The 16,455-nt window shown below is 46.8% G+C and overlaps 1 protein-coding gene across 1 annotated transcript in view; it reads right to left on the bottom strand.

Annotated features, from left to right (window-relative positions):
* Positions 1-16,455, bottom strand: part of SLCO3A1 (solute carrier organic anion transporter family member 3A1) — a 301,208-nt gene that overhangs the window by 24,065 nt on the left and 260,688 nt on the right. Inside the window, exon 5 of the mRNA XM_036841983.1 lies at positions 600-764. Coding sequence (XP_036697878.1) covers positions 600-764 — 165 coding nt within the window. The remainder of the gene's footprint in view (positions 1-599; positions 765-16,455) is intronic.

Below are 16,455 nucleotides of genomic sequence, written 5' to 3'. Positions count from 1 at the left end.
TTCTCATGAGGGCAAACTGGTTTTCTTTAGCATGTCAGCTCCAAAGGACTGGAAACAGATTCCTGTAGTTTACTGCTGAGAAGACTGGTAAGATCACGCTCGAGCTTGGGGAGGAGTGTCATGACCCATTAATTACGTCTGCCATGGGCACAGGGATAGAGGGGAGCATATGGCTTCCAACCTCTATATTTGCTGACCGTGGGTTTTATGCTGCCAAGAATATTCTTGCTTTTTTATGTTCTTGACCAAAGCCTACTAAACTTTCAAGATCCATCTTGATTCCCCTCTTCCTTCCTCACATCCTCCCCCCAATTCTCCAGTTCACACCGATGTATAGACTTCCTGGCCTGTCACAATGCTTCCTACGCACACTTTATATTTTAGCTCTTTATTATCACGTACTTTTAGCAATTGTCTCAGGCAAGTAAATCTTACTCCAAGAAAATACTTTGAAATTCTTCTGCACACTGACCACATGTATATGCTTCTGCAGGGGCGGCACAGTCTGGGCTGTTTGGCGGGTCTCAGTCAATTCTTATAGGATTACAAGCAGTGACAGCCTCTCTCCACCCTCCTGGGAGGCTGAGAAACAGACTCACCAAGCAGCTGGTTGGCAGAAGAGGTGGTGAGGTTAAATTGCTGCTCCAGATACTTCCCCAAGAAGGCAGCGAAGCCAGCCACCACTGCAATCTCCATGCAGGCGGCCAGGATGATGCAGGTAAACACAGGGTTTGAGAGCAGGTGCTTTGTGACCTTCGGGATCACTGCAGGGAGAGAAGCAGAGGACCAAGGTCACACACTGCACTCCCAGACCTTCTGCCCCCAAGGCCCCAATTTGACCCATCTCAGTAAACAGCATCAGGAGTCACCTGGTTGCTCAGGCCAAAGCCTATAACCTGTTAAGTCAGCCATAATTGTGAAAACTCTGGCTTCAAAAGATACGCTGATATTTTGTCAACTAAACTGACAACTACTAAAGCAGGAGAAACTACACCATGCCTTTTTTTTTTTTTTACAGCACACTGGAAACACTATTTTATAAGCCATCACAAGTTATTTCCATCCAAAAAAAAAGATAGAGGAGTTTGGGGTTTGTTTCTCAAAAGAGAAAATATAATTTAATCATATTATAAATTATAAATGTATTAATTATGTTATATTAATACATCTAAGTATATATTATCAATATACCTGTGATGAATATTTATAATGGTGTGTGTTAAGAAAATATATTTAATCATTTTTTTCAGCAACTCGTTTTTCTTAATTTTTTATTTTATATTGGAATATAGTTGATCAACAATGTTGTATTAGTTTCAGGTGTACAGCAAAGTGATTCAGGTACACATATACATGTATCTATTCTTTTAAGAAAATATATTTCATCTTAACAGTTTCAAGAAAGAAATGAAATTATAGTGTATGTACATGCATACACACATACACACGCACACACAATACATATATAATCCAACCTCCACCCACCCACCACCCCCCTTCCTCCTCACAACCACATTCGCCTGGCCAAGCTTCCATGAGCTTTCACTTGGGGAAGACTAGGGTCTTGGTTTTCACTCTTGATCCAATATAATCCTTCCCTATGCAGTAGTCAATGGGATCAGCTCAAATCAGTTTCCTACTCAAAACTCCACAATGGCCAAAGTCCACACTTGGTCCGATGGCCCACAGTCTGCCCCTTGGCTATCTGACCACGCTCCATTCTCCCTCTGCTTCAGCCCCACCTGCACCTGGTCCTCCCCACCCAGCTCTCTGCACCAGGGCTCTTCCCTCCATTAAATGCTCTGAACCCAGATCTTTGCTCCATCTCTTCCTTACTCCTCAGGTGGTCTTTCCTCGACACCCAAGGCAACCTAGACTCTGCTGCCCACCCAGCCCTGATGCTCAGGGCTCAGATGAGAGTTGATGGTGGGCAAATGTGCTTTGTGGCTTGTGGACCGCTTTAATTACCAATGGAGCTAAAGCAGGTTTTGTTGAGGTGATGCATTTCAATCTTATTTTATTATACTCTATTTTTCCTAAAGTATGTGGCTTCATAAACCACTCAGATTTCCTTTTAATTTGGTGCTTTTACAAATGAGAGATTTGGGTTTCTTACAATCCTTTGAATGTAATCACATTATTTGTCTCTTTCCAGCCATTAGAATCCTTTGTACATGGTCTTTGACCAGATCTCCTCAGCTATGCAGTGATGACATATCCTGGCAGTATGCAAGGGGTCTGGGGGTATCAGGACAACCCCATCATTTCAATACTTATGCCATTATTTTGATGTGCACTTAGTAAAAAAAAAAAAAAAAAAAGTTAACTGAAATAAAACTGATACATCAAATGCATGGTTTCATGCCTACCATAGCTCAAGATGATGCTAGGTTAAAACAAGTAGATTTAAAGTTATTTAAGATTTAAAGTTTTAAGATTTAAAGTTATTTAAAGAGAAAGTTATGTAAATAATGGTACAGGTGGTAAGGAAATAGGCAAAAATGTGTAAAAGTGGTGTACCAGTGACAAGTTAGGGGACCTCTGTTCTGCTGTACTCATAATAATGAGGAACATTTGGCATGTGGTGTACTTGTTTCCACCTGTGTAAATAGAAAAAGATAAAACAGAGTCCCAGATGAAGCAAGTACTATTCCAAGTCTAGGAAAAATCAATCAGCGCCCATGGTCATACAAACTAAACAGGTGAGCAAGGTCTAACACTGCATTCCAAGGTGATGAATAAGCCAGCTGTCCTAAAGAAGAGAGCTAATTACACAGGCTCAATCTCATTTCCTAGGAGATGAAACCTCTAAATGGCCCAACTAATTAGAATAAAATAATAATACGAGATACATAAGCTTTTAATAATGTTAACAGACAAGCTCAATAAATCAAAATGACAGAACAATGGGTCAGGAACTGGCAGATACACACAACATAAAATTGATCATTTCTGGGAAAGATACCAAGTTTCAAAAATGAAAATCTCTATATAAGATAGGGACTTAAGGATCCTTTGACATACTAAAAGGAACTTAGTTATGGGAATGGACTGAGCCAGATGATTGGAGGCTCAGAATCACTGTGGACTGAGCAATCTGATTCTGTATCCCAACTGAGAAACAACCAGACAACAACCAGAGCTGGTGGCCTCAGCTGTTCCACGGTGGTTTCTCGTTAAACTACTAAACTCTTAGGAAGGTAACTCTTGGATTAAACAAATGCATGTGCACACATGCACAAAATAAGACAAAAACTTTAAAAATGGTATGAATAAAAATAAAGATGGTGAGAAAACAACTTTAAATCCATGGTATTTATATATTTATACCTGCTTTATTGCAAGGGACTGGCCTTTATGCGTGTGTTCTGTTCATTTTTTACAGGGTTTCGAGCATTTACAATAATCTGACTTTTTTAGAAATGTCATCTCAAATATTTGTCTAGAAGATGTTACACTTAAAATCTATGTTTAGGGGCTTCCCTGGTGGCACAGGGGTTAAGAATCTGCCTGCCAATGCAGGGGACATGGGTTCGAGCCCTGGTCCGGGAAGATCCCACATGCTGCAGAGCAACAAAGCCCGTGCGCCACAACTACTGAGCCTGCGCGCCTAGAGCCCGTGCTCTGCAACAAGAGAAGCCACCATGATGAGAAGCCTGCACACCGCAACAAGGAGTAGCCCCCGCTTGCCACAGCTAGAGAAAGCCTGCGTACAGGAACAAAGACCCAATGCAGCCAAAAATAAAATAAATAAAATAAGTAATAAATTTAAAAATAAATAAATAAATAAAATCTATGCTTAAATGTTGGAAAGTTTTCCTTTGTTAAATTCACTTTATTAAGTATTGTAAAAATATTTAGAGGAATGTTGATTGTGTAATGTTCAGAAATGTGTACTGTTTGACAAATATAGAAGATGAATACATTGGGCATAAACAGAAGGTAATGAAGTAAGTATTTGTCTTCATAAACAAAAACCCCTTGGATGTTAAGACTCCATCGTCATAAATCACTGCTAATGAGTGAAGGCTGATTTGCTATAGTGTTTGGCACATTGTGATGGTGTAATGTACCTGTGACAAGCGACTGGTTGATTATGTCACAAAACACCAAGCTTCACAGAGAATGGTATGGATTACATGGGCGACCACAGCACTTCCTTGTAATAAATGAATTTGAAAGCCCACAGCTATTCATGTTTTGGCAGGTAATAACACTGTTGCTCCATCATTGTAGTCTTTTGGCATTAAGATATCTAAACTTTGGAAACACTGTTGACAAACACTCAGTATGTTGGGGACATTCTAGGAAAACCATCCTGTACCATACTTTTATTGTAGGCTTCATTCTCTTTGTTACGGTGCAGACTCTTTAGATCTGGGGACTTCAGTAGGAGAAAGCACCACAGCCACACTTGCTTGCAAATAAAACTGCTGCTGAGCTGACACCACCAGCATCCTCCAATTAGGAACTATGTTCTCTGGCTCAGAAATGATGCCAATGAGGAGTCGAGTTTGATCACATTAACTATTTGGGTCTCGGTACCTCCTTGTCCTTGATCATGGCCATCGTGGTTTATTTGGGGATGAGGAGGGCACTTCTCAACAAAGGCAACTCCAGCTAATGGAACATTTTCATACTTCAGCAAGCATTTTAATTATTCCAAAGATAATTCCATTTCAGTTGGAAGGATTCCTTGTCAAGATAGGAGCCTGCCTGCTTTTGTTTCAATATCTAATGACTAATTTTGCCTTGGATTAGATGTGAAAATCATTAAGTTTGAGAATTATCTGACTGCAGGCCCAGGGAAGACTCAGTGGGCCTCATCTGCATGAAGAGCATTCTTTTTTCTGCCTATACCCAGCCGATTCGCCTCCAGAAATGACAGCTTCCTCTTGTGTTCAGCTATTTTCCTCCCAGTTTCTTCCTCCCATCCTGGGTTTTATTGCAATGACTTGTAGTACTGTCAAAGAAAATTCCTTTTCAAAGGTTCAATCTACCCTCCAAAGCCCCAATTTGAAAAGGGGTATTAATTAGCTTGATCCTAGGGCTATCCCAGTGTTCCAAGCTTTTTCATGCAAATGGATTGTTAAGCCCATAAAATGCTAACTTTCCAAGGTGGCAGCAGCTAATGAGGTGGCCCAGACAAATAGAAATTGGTGAACCAAGGCCACACCAGGCTACCAAACACCTACAGTCTCCCAGAGCTATTTGCCTCTCACCTTCTGATTTAGCCTCAGAAGTTGGGAGCTGGGGTAGGAGGCAGGCGGGCTTGTATCATGCAGCCTCACAGCTAGGGAAACCTTTTCACCTCTCATCAGGAGCACGGTGCTGCTACTAGCGGAATGGTACAAAGTTGGGAAGAGTGGCAGGGGAGTGATCTCCAGGGAAAACAAATTTGCTACTGCTAGTCTTTGGAAGGCAGTCCTGTAGGATGGAGCTTCTTGGAAAATTGTGGGTTCTCCAAGAGGGAGAAAGGCAGGTTTAGAGAAGTCATGAGGATTAACCCTGACAGAGCATTTCCTGTGTGCCAAGTGCCATTCTAACTGCTTACACATCCACTCGTATGATCCTCACAACAAACTGTGTTCCTGGGATGATTAAAATCCTCCATTTACAGATGAGAAGACTGAGGCAGACAGTGGCCCCATGGTTAAGGAAGCAAAGCAGAAACTCACGCCCTGGCACCTGCTGCCACACAGTGTGCTTATAACCATTGTGCTGTACTGGTCTGGGTTCTGAGGGGTGTTGATGTTGGCTTGAGGACTAAGCATGCAGGCTGCCCCTGGTAATAAAGCTGCGGCTTAATTCTTAGAATGAAGAATAATAAAACATTCCCACTGGGGTTAGGGAAAATGAACAGATCTGACATGACTAAGGGCTTAGTCCATGTCGTTTGAAGGCAGAGAAGTAGGAAAGGAAGGGAGGGGGACAGAGGAATGAAAGAAAGGATTGGAGAGCCTACAGAAGAGTCCTGTACCATAGAAAAGGTTTCACTGAATAAGGTTGTATAAAATAATGGCTAAGAACCTGGTCTAAGGAGCCAGGTCATTGGGATTTGAATTCTGGCTTCAAGACTGACCAGAGCACATGACTCCATCCCATGGATTGCCATAAACATGAAATGAGACTCACGCATGTAAAGCATGTGGCCCAGGGCTTCTAGCCTAGAATACAGGTAAGAGTCTGATGGGATTAATGGCAAAGATATACTGTATAGCACAGGGAACTGTATTCAATATCCTGTAATAAACTATAATGGAAAAGAATAGAAAAAAAGAATATATATATACATATATATATATATATATATATGCATAACAATCACTTTTCCGTACATCTGAAACTAACACAATATTGTAAGTCAACTATACTTCAGTAAAAAAGAGTTCGATAGGATTAATAGTAATCAGTATAATAGAAGTAATCCTTGGCTATGTTAGGGAGAGAGCCCTTGGGCTGGGAGGAGGACAACAGGCTTCCTACAGGAATACCTATGTGATCAGATGTGATGAGTAGAGTGGGGAAGAGAATGGAGCAGGTGAACTGAGCTCCTGGGAGCCAAGGGCTTTCCAAGAAGATCCCCCTTCTGCAGGGGGCTGTTCGGCAGGTCAGGGGGTCAGGAGGCACAAGTCCTTGTCCACTGCCCTTCCTGGGAATTGGAGGTACTCTGGGAAGTGCTCACTGTGGGGCTCAGTTATACTCCCCTCAACCCTCAGATCTCTCTGCCTTCAGTCTCTCTACTGAAGTTGGCCTTGACTTTCTTTCTCTTTAATAACACTGCTGCCAATACAGCATGGTTAACACCTCCCAAGATGGGAGATGGAGCCAGTCTATGCAACTGCTCAGGAATCATGACAATGACCGCCAAAGCCTGCCTCGCAACCAGTGTTGGATGGGCACCGTGGCAAGGTTTCTCATTTTTAACTCTCACAACTATTACAATAGGGGGTGGTCCTACCATCCTCATTTTAGACCCAAGGAAACCAAGGCTCCCTTGAGAGGCTGAAACCCAACAGTCCGCATCCCAGAATGCAAAACCGAGAAGCAAAGGAGGGTGGATTTGAACTCAGTTCTGCCTGCACTCCGGGACTCATCTCCAAATCTTCAGGTTTCTGGGTGGGGCCTCGAATCAACAGAAAAGTACTTTCCTGAAAGGTGAGCCACCATGAAGTGCTTCCCAACATAGGAGACCCATGACCAGAAGAGAACAGAGGTGGGGGGATCTGGGTGAGATAAATAACAGTATTCAAGTCATGACCAAAAAAAAAAAAAAATAGTGAAAGAGGAAGGAAGAAATAATGGAGTGGAAAAACATGCCATCATGGAGGCACAAGAGTGAAGCCAAGGTAGAGCGAATCCTGGGAAAAACGAAGTTTCATGGGGTAGCATGAATGTTCACCAGCCGCCAAGTGGGTTCCCACATGCCCAGGGCAGGCTGTTATCCCGACACCACCGACCCCACTGGATGCCCTTGTCTGGGTCCTCCCATCTGTCTCATAGGAGGAGGCAGGTGCTCTCAGGTAGAGCAGAGATGGAGCAGCTCCATCCCCAGACGTGGGCATCGTGCCTGGTAAGAGCAGATGCTTAATACATGCAAGGTAGATTAAAGAATCCAATAAAGAAACAAATGAATTGCATAGCCTTGAAAGGTAACTGTCATAGTCTCTTAAGGAACATTAGCTGTAGAAACAGAGACCATTTTATGATCACACCATTCGTGATGTTCCACAGGTTCATGGGCTGCAAGGAGAGTGGGAATAATTAGCTAATACGGTCATTTCCATTACTAATTCTGGAGGTGCCCAAACAATCCCTTGAGTAGGTAGGGGTGGGGGAAATCCCAGTGGGAGGGGAGGCCCGTGGTGCCTCCCGGAAGCGAGCGCCTACCATGAACTTGGCCCCAGACCAGCAGCCTTGGGCCCCCGTGGCCTCATCACTACAGAGGAGCCCATCCCCCAATCTCTGCCCTGGGCATCCAGGGGAGCTTCTAGCACCCTCTCACGGCTAACTTTGAAAGCAGTAACTACCAGGCTTCTGTCTGCCCATCTTCAGTAAGGTAACAGGCAGACAGTAACACGTGTCTCCCTTGTATGGAGAAGGTCGTGGTTTGAAAGAACAAACAAGAAGCCATCAGCACAGGAAATGAGCATCTATAGTGAAACCCAAGTGCCAGATGGGTGTGGATCGGTTAGGACAACCCAGAGCCCATCAATTCCACCGATTCTTTAAAAGTCACCAGCTCCTTAGAGCCACACCGAGGAGGAGCAGTGTGGTTGCCCAGTAGCCAGTTTAAAGCAAGAACTAAGTGTCCACAGAGGCGTGCCTAGCATCTGCAAGCTGCTGCTCTAAACTGGGGCCATCCCAGTCATTTCCTGGCATCAGCAGTGTGAAGTCAGAAACATGATCACCACATGATTTCAGAGGTGGAGAAAGGAGCTTGGGAAGCAGCAGGCTCTTATTCAGACCGCAATATTGCATCTTTCCATGTTGGCCGCAGACAGAAAATGACTAAGGAAATCAAGAGTCTTTTGTAAGCAAACGGCCACTTTTATAACTTCACGCCAGCCCTTAGAACCTTCTCTGGGAGCAGGGCGCCCCACCTCAGTGGTGGCCGGGCTCACTGCGTTTGACATTCACAAAAATGCTAATGACAGGAGAATTCATTCCTGGAAAGTCTGGAAAGAGAAACAGCAGTGTCCAGAAAAGAAACGGTGAAGCCAAGCACCCAAGCTGACGTACGTGCCCATCTCTAAACCTAGGCTTCCTAATGCTACTTCCGGAAGTGCTGGGTTTACAGCAGGTCTTCTCAGAACCTCCAATATGCTAATGTCAACCTCCAAGAGTCATGTCACAGACTGTCCCAAGCTTATTTCATCAGTGGGCCACTTCCCCCATTTTATCTTATGTGCAACTGCCAGAGAAATTAACCCCTGGTGGAGACCCCTCAAGGGACCCCCACCAGCTCTGACATTTGTTTTCTACTGGGAGCTCACTTAGAATCTTCTGGGGAGCTTTAAAGACATCCAGATGCCTGGATCACCTCTCCTCCCATCCCCCTTCCCCACCATAGACTCAGAGAATCATAATTTGTAGGGATGCGGCCCCTGAATATGTGTGTTTCAAGAAAGCTCACATGCAATGCTGACTCAAATCCCTAGTTGGGAAACAATGGCTCATAAAATAAAGTCCAGTCTCATCAGAAGGGCAATGAGAAGGCCCTCAATAATTCATTCATAATTTTACCAAAGACTTATTGCGCAGCTTTGGATACCAGGAACTCTGCTGGATGTGGAAGCTGAGACCAGCCTGCCTTCTATCATGACCTTCCCTAAATCCTATTCCCAAAACCAGATGTCTCTCTCCCATGCACATCTCAGGCATCCCAGCCTGGAAGCCTTTACCCTCCTCTCCATCCATGGGGATCCTGCTCATCCTTCAAGATCAGGCTGAAACGCTGCATCCTTCACGCACCTGTCTTCAAATCCTCCCTCTGTGGTCCTCACTATATCCTTTTGAACCTCCCATAATCCTCGCTACCTTCTATCCTGTATCATAGCAACACTTCATAAGTGCCGGAAGAGTTAGCATGAATAAAAGAGTCCTGGGATCCCATAAGTCTGAGAAATATAGACTAAAGCAAAGTCAGCCAGCTTTCCTTAGAGCTGGCCTTCTCAGAGCCTTTAACACAAACATATTCTATGACTCTCCAAGAGCATCATAGTATACATATGGTTTCCCAACTTATTTGGCCATGTAACCACTGCTCCTTGGTATGGTTGTTGATTTGTTTTTCTCTGAGCATCTCAGAGGACTCACGTTCCAAGGAACTCCCATTGGGAAATGCTGCCTTCTAGTTATTTCCCTCCTTCCTTCCTTCCTCCCTTCCTTCCTTCCTTCGTTTTTCCCTCCCTCCCTCCCTCCCTTCCTTCCTTCCTTCCTCCCTCCCTCCCTCCCTTCCTTCCAGAACCACGAGGAGCATCCACAGTGGGCCAGGCATTGTGCTAGGTGCCCTCACCTATGTTCACCTCAGGCGCTTTGCTGAAATAACTTGAGACGGGGAGTCGTGACTGATTCACGGATATAACCCCCAGCGCATCCTCCATCAACACTGATACGAACATGATGAAACCACTGACCAGTGTGGACCCTGGGGACCTGTAAAAATGACACCTGTGACACGGCAGCCTCTGAACCACAGCTTGGCACAGAATTCCAAGTGGTTGAGAAGGCAGATGGTTTCCTTGGCCACGGAATCAAGAAAGAAGGCTTTAACAGGAAACCCACACGAGGGGAAAGCACAGTTCTGAAGATGAATCGCACGATAAAAAACACTCAGCCGTTTTAGCCTGCAGAACAAGGACTCTCAGATCACCAGGCTCCTCATAATAACACTATGCTGAAAGGCACAGGCCCTTAATTAAGAAAGATGTAGCAGAAACCGACTGCTGGCTGGCAGATGATGGAGGTGGCCTGGCAGAGATGCGGAAGCCGGAGGCATGAGCTGGGTCCCATGGACAGGCCAACGCACGTGGGGCCCCCGTGGGAACAGTGGGTGGCACAGAGGTGGGGGGGCGAGTATGCACCCTGCCCAAGCAGCAAGACACCCGCCAGGAAGATGGGCGAGTAAAGACACACACCCAAAGGCACAGTGCAGGTCAGCCTGAGCCACTGGGCTGGCAGACCCTCTGATTTGGTGGCTGGAGCACCAGGAGAAGATCCTCCTCCCCACACAGGTAAGTCACCTGGGAGCCAGCTGTGACACTCGGCACAGGTGGAGCTCCTGCTAAGCCAGTGTCTACGGGTGGGTCAAACACAGGCCACAACTCTGGGAGGGGCTGTGTGTGAGGACAGCTTTAGGGAAAGCAGCAAGCCGTGCTGGGCTGGGCAGCGCCTGTGTGCAACGATCCATGCATCCCCCCATTTATCAGATGTGTACTGAGCGTCGGCCATGTACAAGGGCATGGGCAAAGACGGGTGTGGTCCCTGCCCTCATGGAGCTTATGGAGGAAGTGATCACTCCTACAAAGGTCACATTCTGACCATGACACAGAGAGCAACATGCCGTGGAGGGGGTGCCATCAGGAGGTCAGGAAAATGTCCTTGGGGAAATGACGTGTGAGCTGATGTCTGAAGATGGGATCAGAATTCCAGGGGTGGGAGCAGCAAATGCAAAGTCCATTGAGCCTGGGGAATATGGAGGACTAAAAAGAGGCCAGCAAGGTGAGACTGGTATGGTGGGAACAGGGCGGCAGGTGTGAGAAGAGGCTGGAGGGGCAGAATCTCACTGGGCTGGCGGCCACGTTGAAGGGCTCGACCTCTATCTATCAGGATCAGACGCATTCTGAACACATCCTAGTGTGATGACAGCCTGGAGGGGTAAGGCAGACTGGAGTACAGGACAGACCATGAGTGGGAGGGAGAGATATTTAGGTGCTAAAGTCAGCAGAACCCGGTGATGGATGGCATTAGGGGTGTAGGTGGGGAGAGGAGTGGGGAAGATACCAACCCAGGCAGATTTCATCTCCCCTAGAAATGAAGGTCCTCTAGAGTCGGGCTCTGCATTTCCGCTTTTGAAGAGGGAGAAAGTGGACATTAAGAGTGGGAGTTTCTCCAACACAGTAAAGGCTTTTGTTCCATCCACCCCAGACCGATCCCTTTTTCCTTCTCGGTTGGTTCATTAATAGTTGAGTGGATCTTTGTGGGAAATAGAGGAACAGAGGAAAGAGTTCGGGTTTGGGAGTCTAAGACCCGAGTCTGGTCCCAGCTGCATCCTTCACAGCTGCGGGAACCTGGGTGCATGGTTTAACCCCCCAGAGCTCCGTGTCCCCATGGGTGGCATGGAGATTGGTAACGACACGCACGTTATCAGCCGTACTATGGGGGCCAAGTGGGAGGTCTGTGCAAGTGCTTTGGAAGTCATCAGCTGTACTCCATATTTTGGGCGCGGTTTTTAAGATTCTGAGCCTGAAGGCCCACCCCCACATTGCCAGCTCAGCCATCACCGGCTGCCACCTGGTGCAACTATCTTTCCTGGGACAGGAAGAAGCCACTTGGCAGTCAGCATGAAGGGCGCAGAGACAAGAGCGCTCAGCTTTTGACTGCTCTGCTCACTCAGTGATCAAAGGTGGGCTCTCCCTTCAGATTTTAAGCTGCTGGTACAGTGACAATCATCCCCGCTGAGAAGTCCATCAGAGGGTCAGGACACGCCAATGCTTGCAGGAAGTTATCCTTCCCTCCCATTTTAGCTGGACCCTTGTCTAGAAGACTCATTGTTTTAGGACACGTCTGTAGCCACAGTCACAGTTTTAGTACACACTGTTGAAAAGTCACTTAGCACCTGCTGATGCCACTTTTTCTTTAAGAGAGTTTGTTTATTGCCTGAAGATGCAGCACAATGTCATGGTTAAGAAGACAGACACTGAGGCCCTCCCACAGTTCAAATGCCTTTCCTTTCCATCTGTAAGCCTCAATTTCCTGGTCTGTAAAATGGTACCAATGTCTCATGGGCCTGGGGGGGATTAAATATGTTGGTGTAGGAAAAACAACCGTTAGCTGCTATTATGTGTGTATGTGTGTGTGTGTGCGCACTGGCAAGAAAGTGTTCATTTGTTTACTCATTCATTCATTCATTCAATCCATATCACCTACGTGCCAGGCACTAAGCTAGGCAGTGGGAACAAAAAAGATGAATGAGAGCTTCGTGTCCTTGGAGAAGCCACAAGCTTTGGGAAGATGCAGGCAAACAGATGGGCCACTGTGTAGTGGGGTTACCCCAAGTGCTTTGCGGGGGCTTTGAGGGCAACAGAGGAATGCAGCTAATCTAGTACTGAGCAGACAGGGGCATGAGCGCAGAGGGGCTATAGGGAGGGCTTCTTGGGAAGGTAGGGACCGAGTCCAGCCCAGAAGTGGATCAAGGGAGGTAGGGCATTCCAGGCAGAAACAGCAACAAAGAGAAGAGTGCATGAGTTGTTCTGAAAACTGTACAGAACGTGATGGGGAACCTGGACACACCCGTGGCTGCAGAAAGGGCAAGTGATGCTGGAGTCAATTTCCAAATGCAACACACAACTGTGGATGTGAGAATAAACACACTAGCTAATGATAATACTGTCCATTTTTCTGTAACAGTCCCCTGAATTCTTTCCTCCCACCAGATCTAGACTTTTATAAACCATTCTGCAAACTCTGAGCATCCAGATTCAACGAGACCGTGCTACGTGCAGTCCCGGCCCCCAGGGGCTCACGATGCAGGAAAGGGGAGGAGTGGACACAGCACTAAACACAAGAGGAGGGAGGTGGTGGTGGTGGGGTGGTCTTGAAAGGTGAATCAGCAAAATGCTCTGAAGAACAAGAATAGGGAGGAGGGGCTTTAGAGCAGGGAGGAAAGGAAAAGTTCTTTGGTGGCACAGCTGAGATGCAAAAATGTGTCTTGGATTTGCAGGCTCCCACCTGGGAGAGATGCTGGAGTTTCACAAGCCCAAGCATTTGTTCGCCTGCTGCCTGCTTTGTGAAATGGATATGTGACAGTCACCACAAGATGGGGACGTCTGGGCTGTGCAACAAGTAACAGCTTTTCTACACAGTTCTGGAACAAGATTCTGAGCTTTCCATCTCTCACCTTCTTATAACAATTGCAAAACCCAACTGGTGGCCGACTTTGTTGGAAATAGCCCTTCAAAGTCTGCTCTGGGGGAAGAGGGCTCTGGAAAGTGATCACAGGCCTGAAGTCCTCTGTCACTGAACGGGAGCTCTGTGTCCTCACCTATAAACGGTAATAAGTCCTAATATTGACCTTATGCAGCTGCTGTAAAGTTACACCAGACACCACACGGTAAAACCAAGAGGAGTTGAATGACACGATCAAGGTTGTATGATTAGGAAGTGGCTGAGCTGGATTTGAACCCAGGTGAGCAGCCCCACGGCTCTCCCAGGAGCAGAAGAGGCTGTGTGTCTTGGTCCCAGAGGGAAGGAAGGTGGAGTGGCTGCTCTCGGGCCAACGGCAGTTCTTCTCAGGGGCCTTTGCTATCTGTAGAGCTTGGCAGGGCACACAGATTGATGGCTAGAAAAGAAACCCGTCTGCAAGCTCAAATGAAACGGATGAGAAATTGCAACGTATAGATCTGTAGAGCAATGTTAATTCCTCTGATATGTGTAACGATGCTTAGCTTATCTGTACCCGTAAATGTGTTGCAGGCTGTATGCAGACCAGCGGGGCTTCCAAGGCTGCAAATCAGATGAAGAGTTTGGGAGCGCCTGGCAGCATCGCACGCTGCTTTTGGTGGAAATGTCCACGTGGCAGAAACATTTTGTCTCACGTGGAAAAAATGAAGGATATAAACCACCGTGGCTCCCTCTCCGCGTGTTGGCATGTGTAAAATTTATTAGCATAATAGCTCGCTCCACCGTACCCTGGCTCCTGGGGATTCTTCTAGACACGCTGCCTTCCTTTCCTGCTGGGACATCCTTTAGGTCCATTAATGGACCTGATGCCTCTGGGAATTGCTAATTCTAGATTAAAAATCATTAACTATCCAAGTGGAGCCCACGTATACAGAGGCCATAACTTGTGATGGCTCTGATCTAGCAAGCCTCAGACCCATCTACCCAACTGTGTACTTGTCAGCTCAGCCACAGCAAGTTTAGCACTCATCTTGTCATTGGTTCGACTTTGCCCACCGCGTGCCTCCCCTGCTACTACACTTGCTCCAGGATCTAAGCTGCCTTGGTGACTGCTGTGTCCCTGGAGCCTGGCGGGATCTCAGTAAATGCTGACTGAATGAACAAATGGGTGAACCAGTGATTGAATCAGAGCCCGAGAATTCTGAAATCATGGCATCCCTCAAGACTCAGCTCAGCTCTGCATTGGACCCAAGAGGTGGGCTTTCCCTGCCTGTTGACTGTATTTCCATAACCTATGGTGCTGCCTGGTACTGTAGTTCTCATCACATTAGGCCACCTTTTTGACTTGCTGGTCTGTCGCTACATTGGACAGAGAGTTCTCTGATGGCACAATTGTATCATTTTCATCTGTGTATCCCCAGGGAAGAAAGATGAGTGATTACAGGTATAGCTCTGTGATGAGGAAATACCTGGAAAGGCTGCCACCACCCAGGTCCAAGGTGCCCTCTGCAAGGCCCGCTCTCAAGCCAGCCCCATCTACTGCCGTGGATCTCATCCCTGGGACACTGTGTGGCCAGCTGTGCTATCAGAGGGTCAGCAGGCACCACCCTCCAACTACCCGGGGGCTCCTGAAGGGGGCCCGTTTGGGGAGCCTATTTTAAGAAGCACATACTCCTGAGGGTCCAAGCCAAGGCAACCTCAGAGGACACAAAGCAGAGGGCCTTCTCATCTAACAGAGCATTCTGGCCCTTAGAGAGATGAATTTTAAGATCATCTACGATTCCACATTACGACTTTGGTAGAAGCCATCCCGGAACATGGAGTCAAACATGACATTAGGTTCTTAAATTAGTCTCTTCTGGGAATTAGCACAAGTGCTTTGAATTCCTCGCTGGCTAACAGGTGGTATTAACTGACAATCTTCCAAGGGCAGCGCCTGAATTCCCACGACCACGCTGTCACCGAGGAACGGTGTTACAACTTCATACTTGTGGAGAGAAGCACGGAGAAGTTAATGATCGCAGAGCTGGTGAAGGGCAGAGCGGGGATCTGAGTGCAAGGTCACCCGAGGTTCTCTCCGTGGTTCTCAAGCATCTCCACAGAAAGTGCACCTCATTAGACAGAGCTCAGTAAAGAGACTCTCATCAAATCTCTAAATCGAGCACTGCAAGCCTGAGGCAGCAGCTGCTGAAAGGCGGCCTGACTGTGTGTCCGGTTCCTGCAGAGGTGACCGTCCACCTCTTTCCCACCCCAGCCTCCCTGAGAAGTAACACCCCAGCCTTGCTCCTGCCCACGTCCAAAATCCAGCAAGTTCTTCAGGGGACCCAGCAGGAAGAGGTCCTTGAATTAGGGAGCATTGTGCATACCTCTCAGTGGGGAGGGGGCCCAGATAGATACCGAGCAGCTTTGAGGCTGTCCTGTCATCATCCTCACCTCTTAAGAGACTGTACCAAATGCGGAAACAACCAGGGGGTGTTGAGGGGGCCCCTCATTCTCATTCTGCATCGCTGTTTGTGTCTCGCCGTTTGGTCAGAAAAGATGCACTTTTTTCCTCTAAAAACGATGATGCATTCTAAAGTGCGACTTTGCTCTCAAGCCTGAGTTAATCTTTCTTTCCAGAGGAACACAGCTCTTATCTCTAATGGAGGGGATGGAAGGACAGAGTGAATCTAAGGAAATGCACTTTGGATGTGGCTTTTCAAGAACGCCTGCATCAGGCGAAGGGAGCCAACTTCAAAGTCCTACACTGCTTCAATGAGCTTGTAAGTGGCCTGAAAGAGTTCAAAGGAGGGCCATGAAACGTCCAGCTCCCTCCCTCCCTCGCTCACTTTC

The sequence above is a fragment of the Balaenoptera musculus genome, chromosome 2 (assembly GCF_009873245.2).
Source record: "Balaenoptera musculus isolate JJ_BM4_2016_0621 chromosome 2, mBalMus1.pri.v3, whole genome shotgun sequence".
In the NCBI taxonomy this organism is placed as follows: domain Eukaryota; kingdom Metazoa; phylum Chordata; class Mammalia; order Artiodactyla; family Balaenopteridae; genus Balaenoptera; species Balaenoptera musculus.
This window is presented reverse-complemented; position numbering and strand designations above follow the sequence as displayed.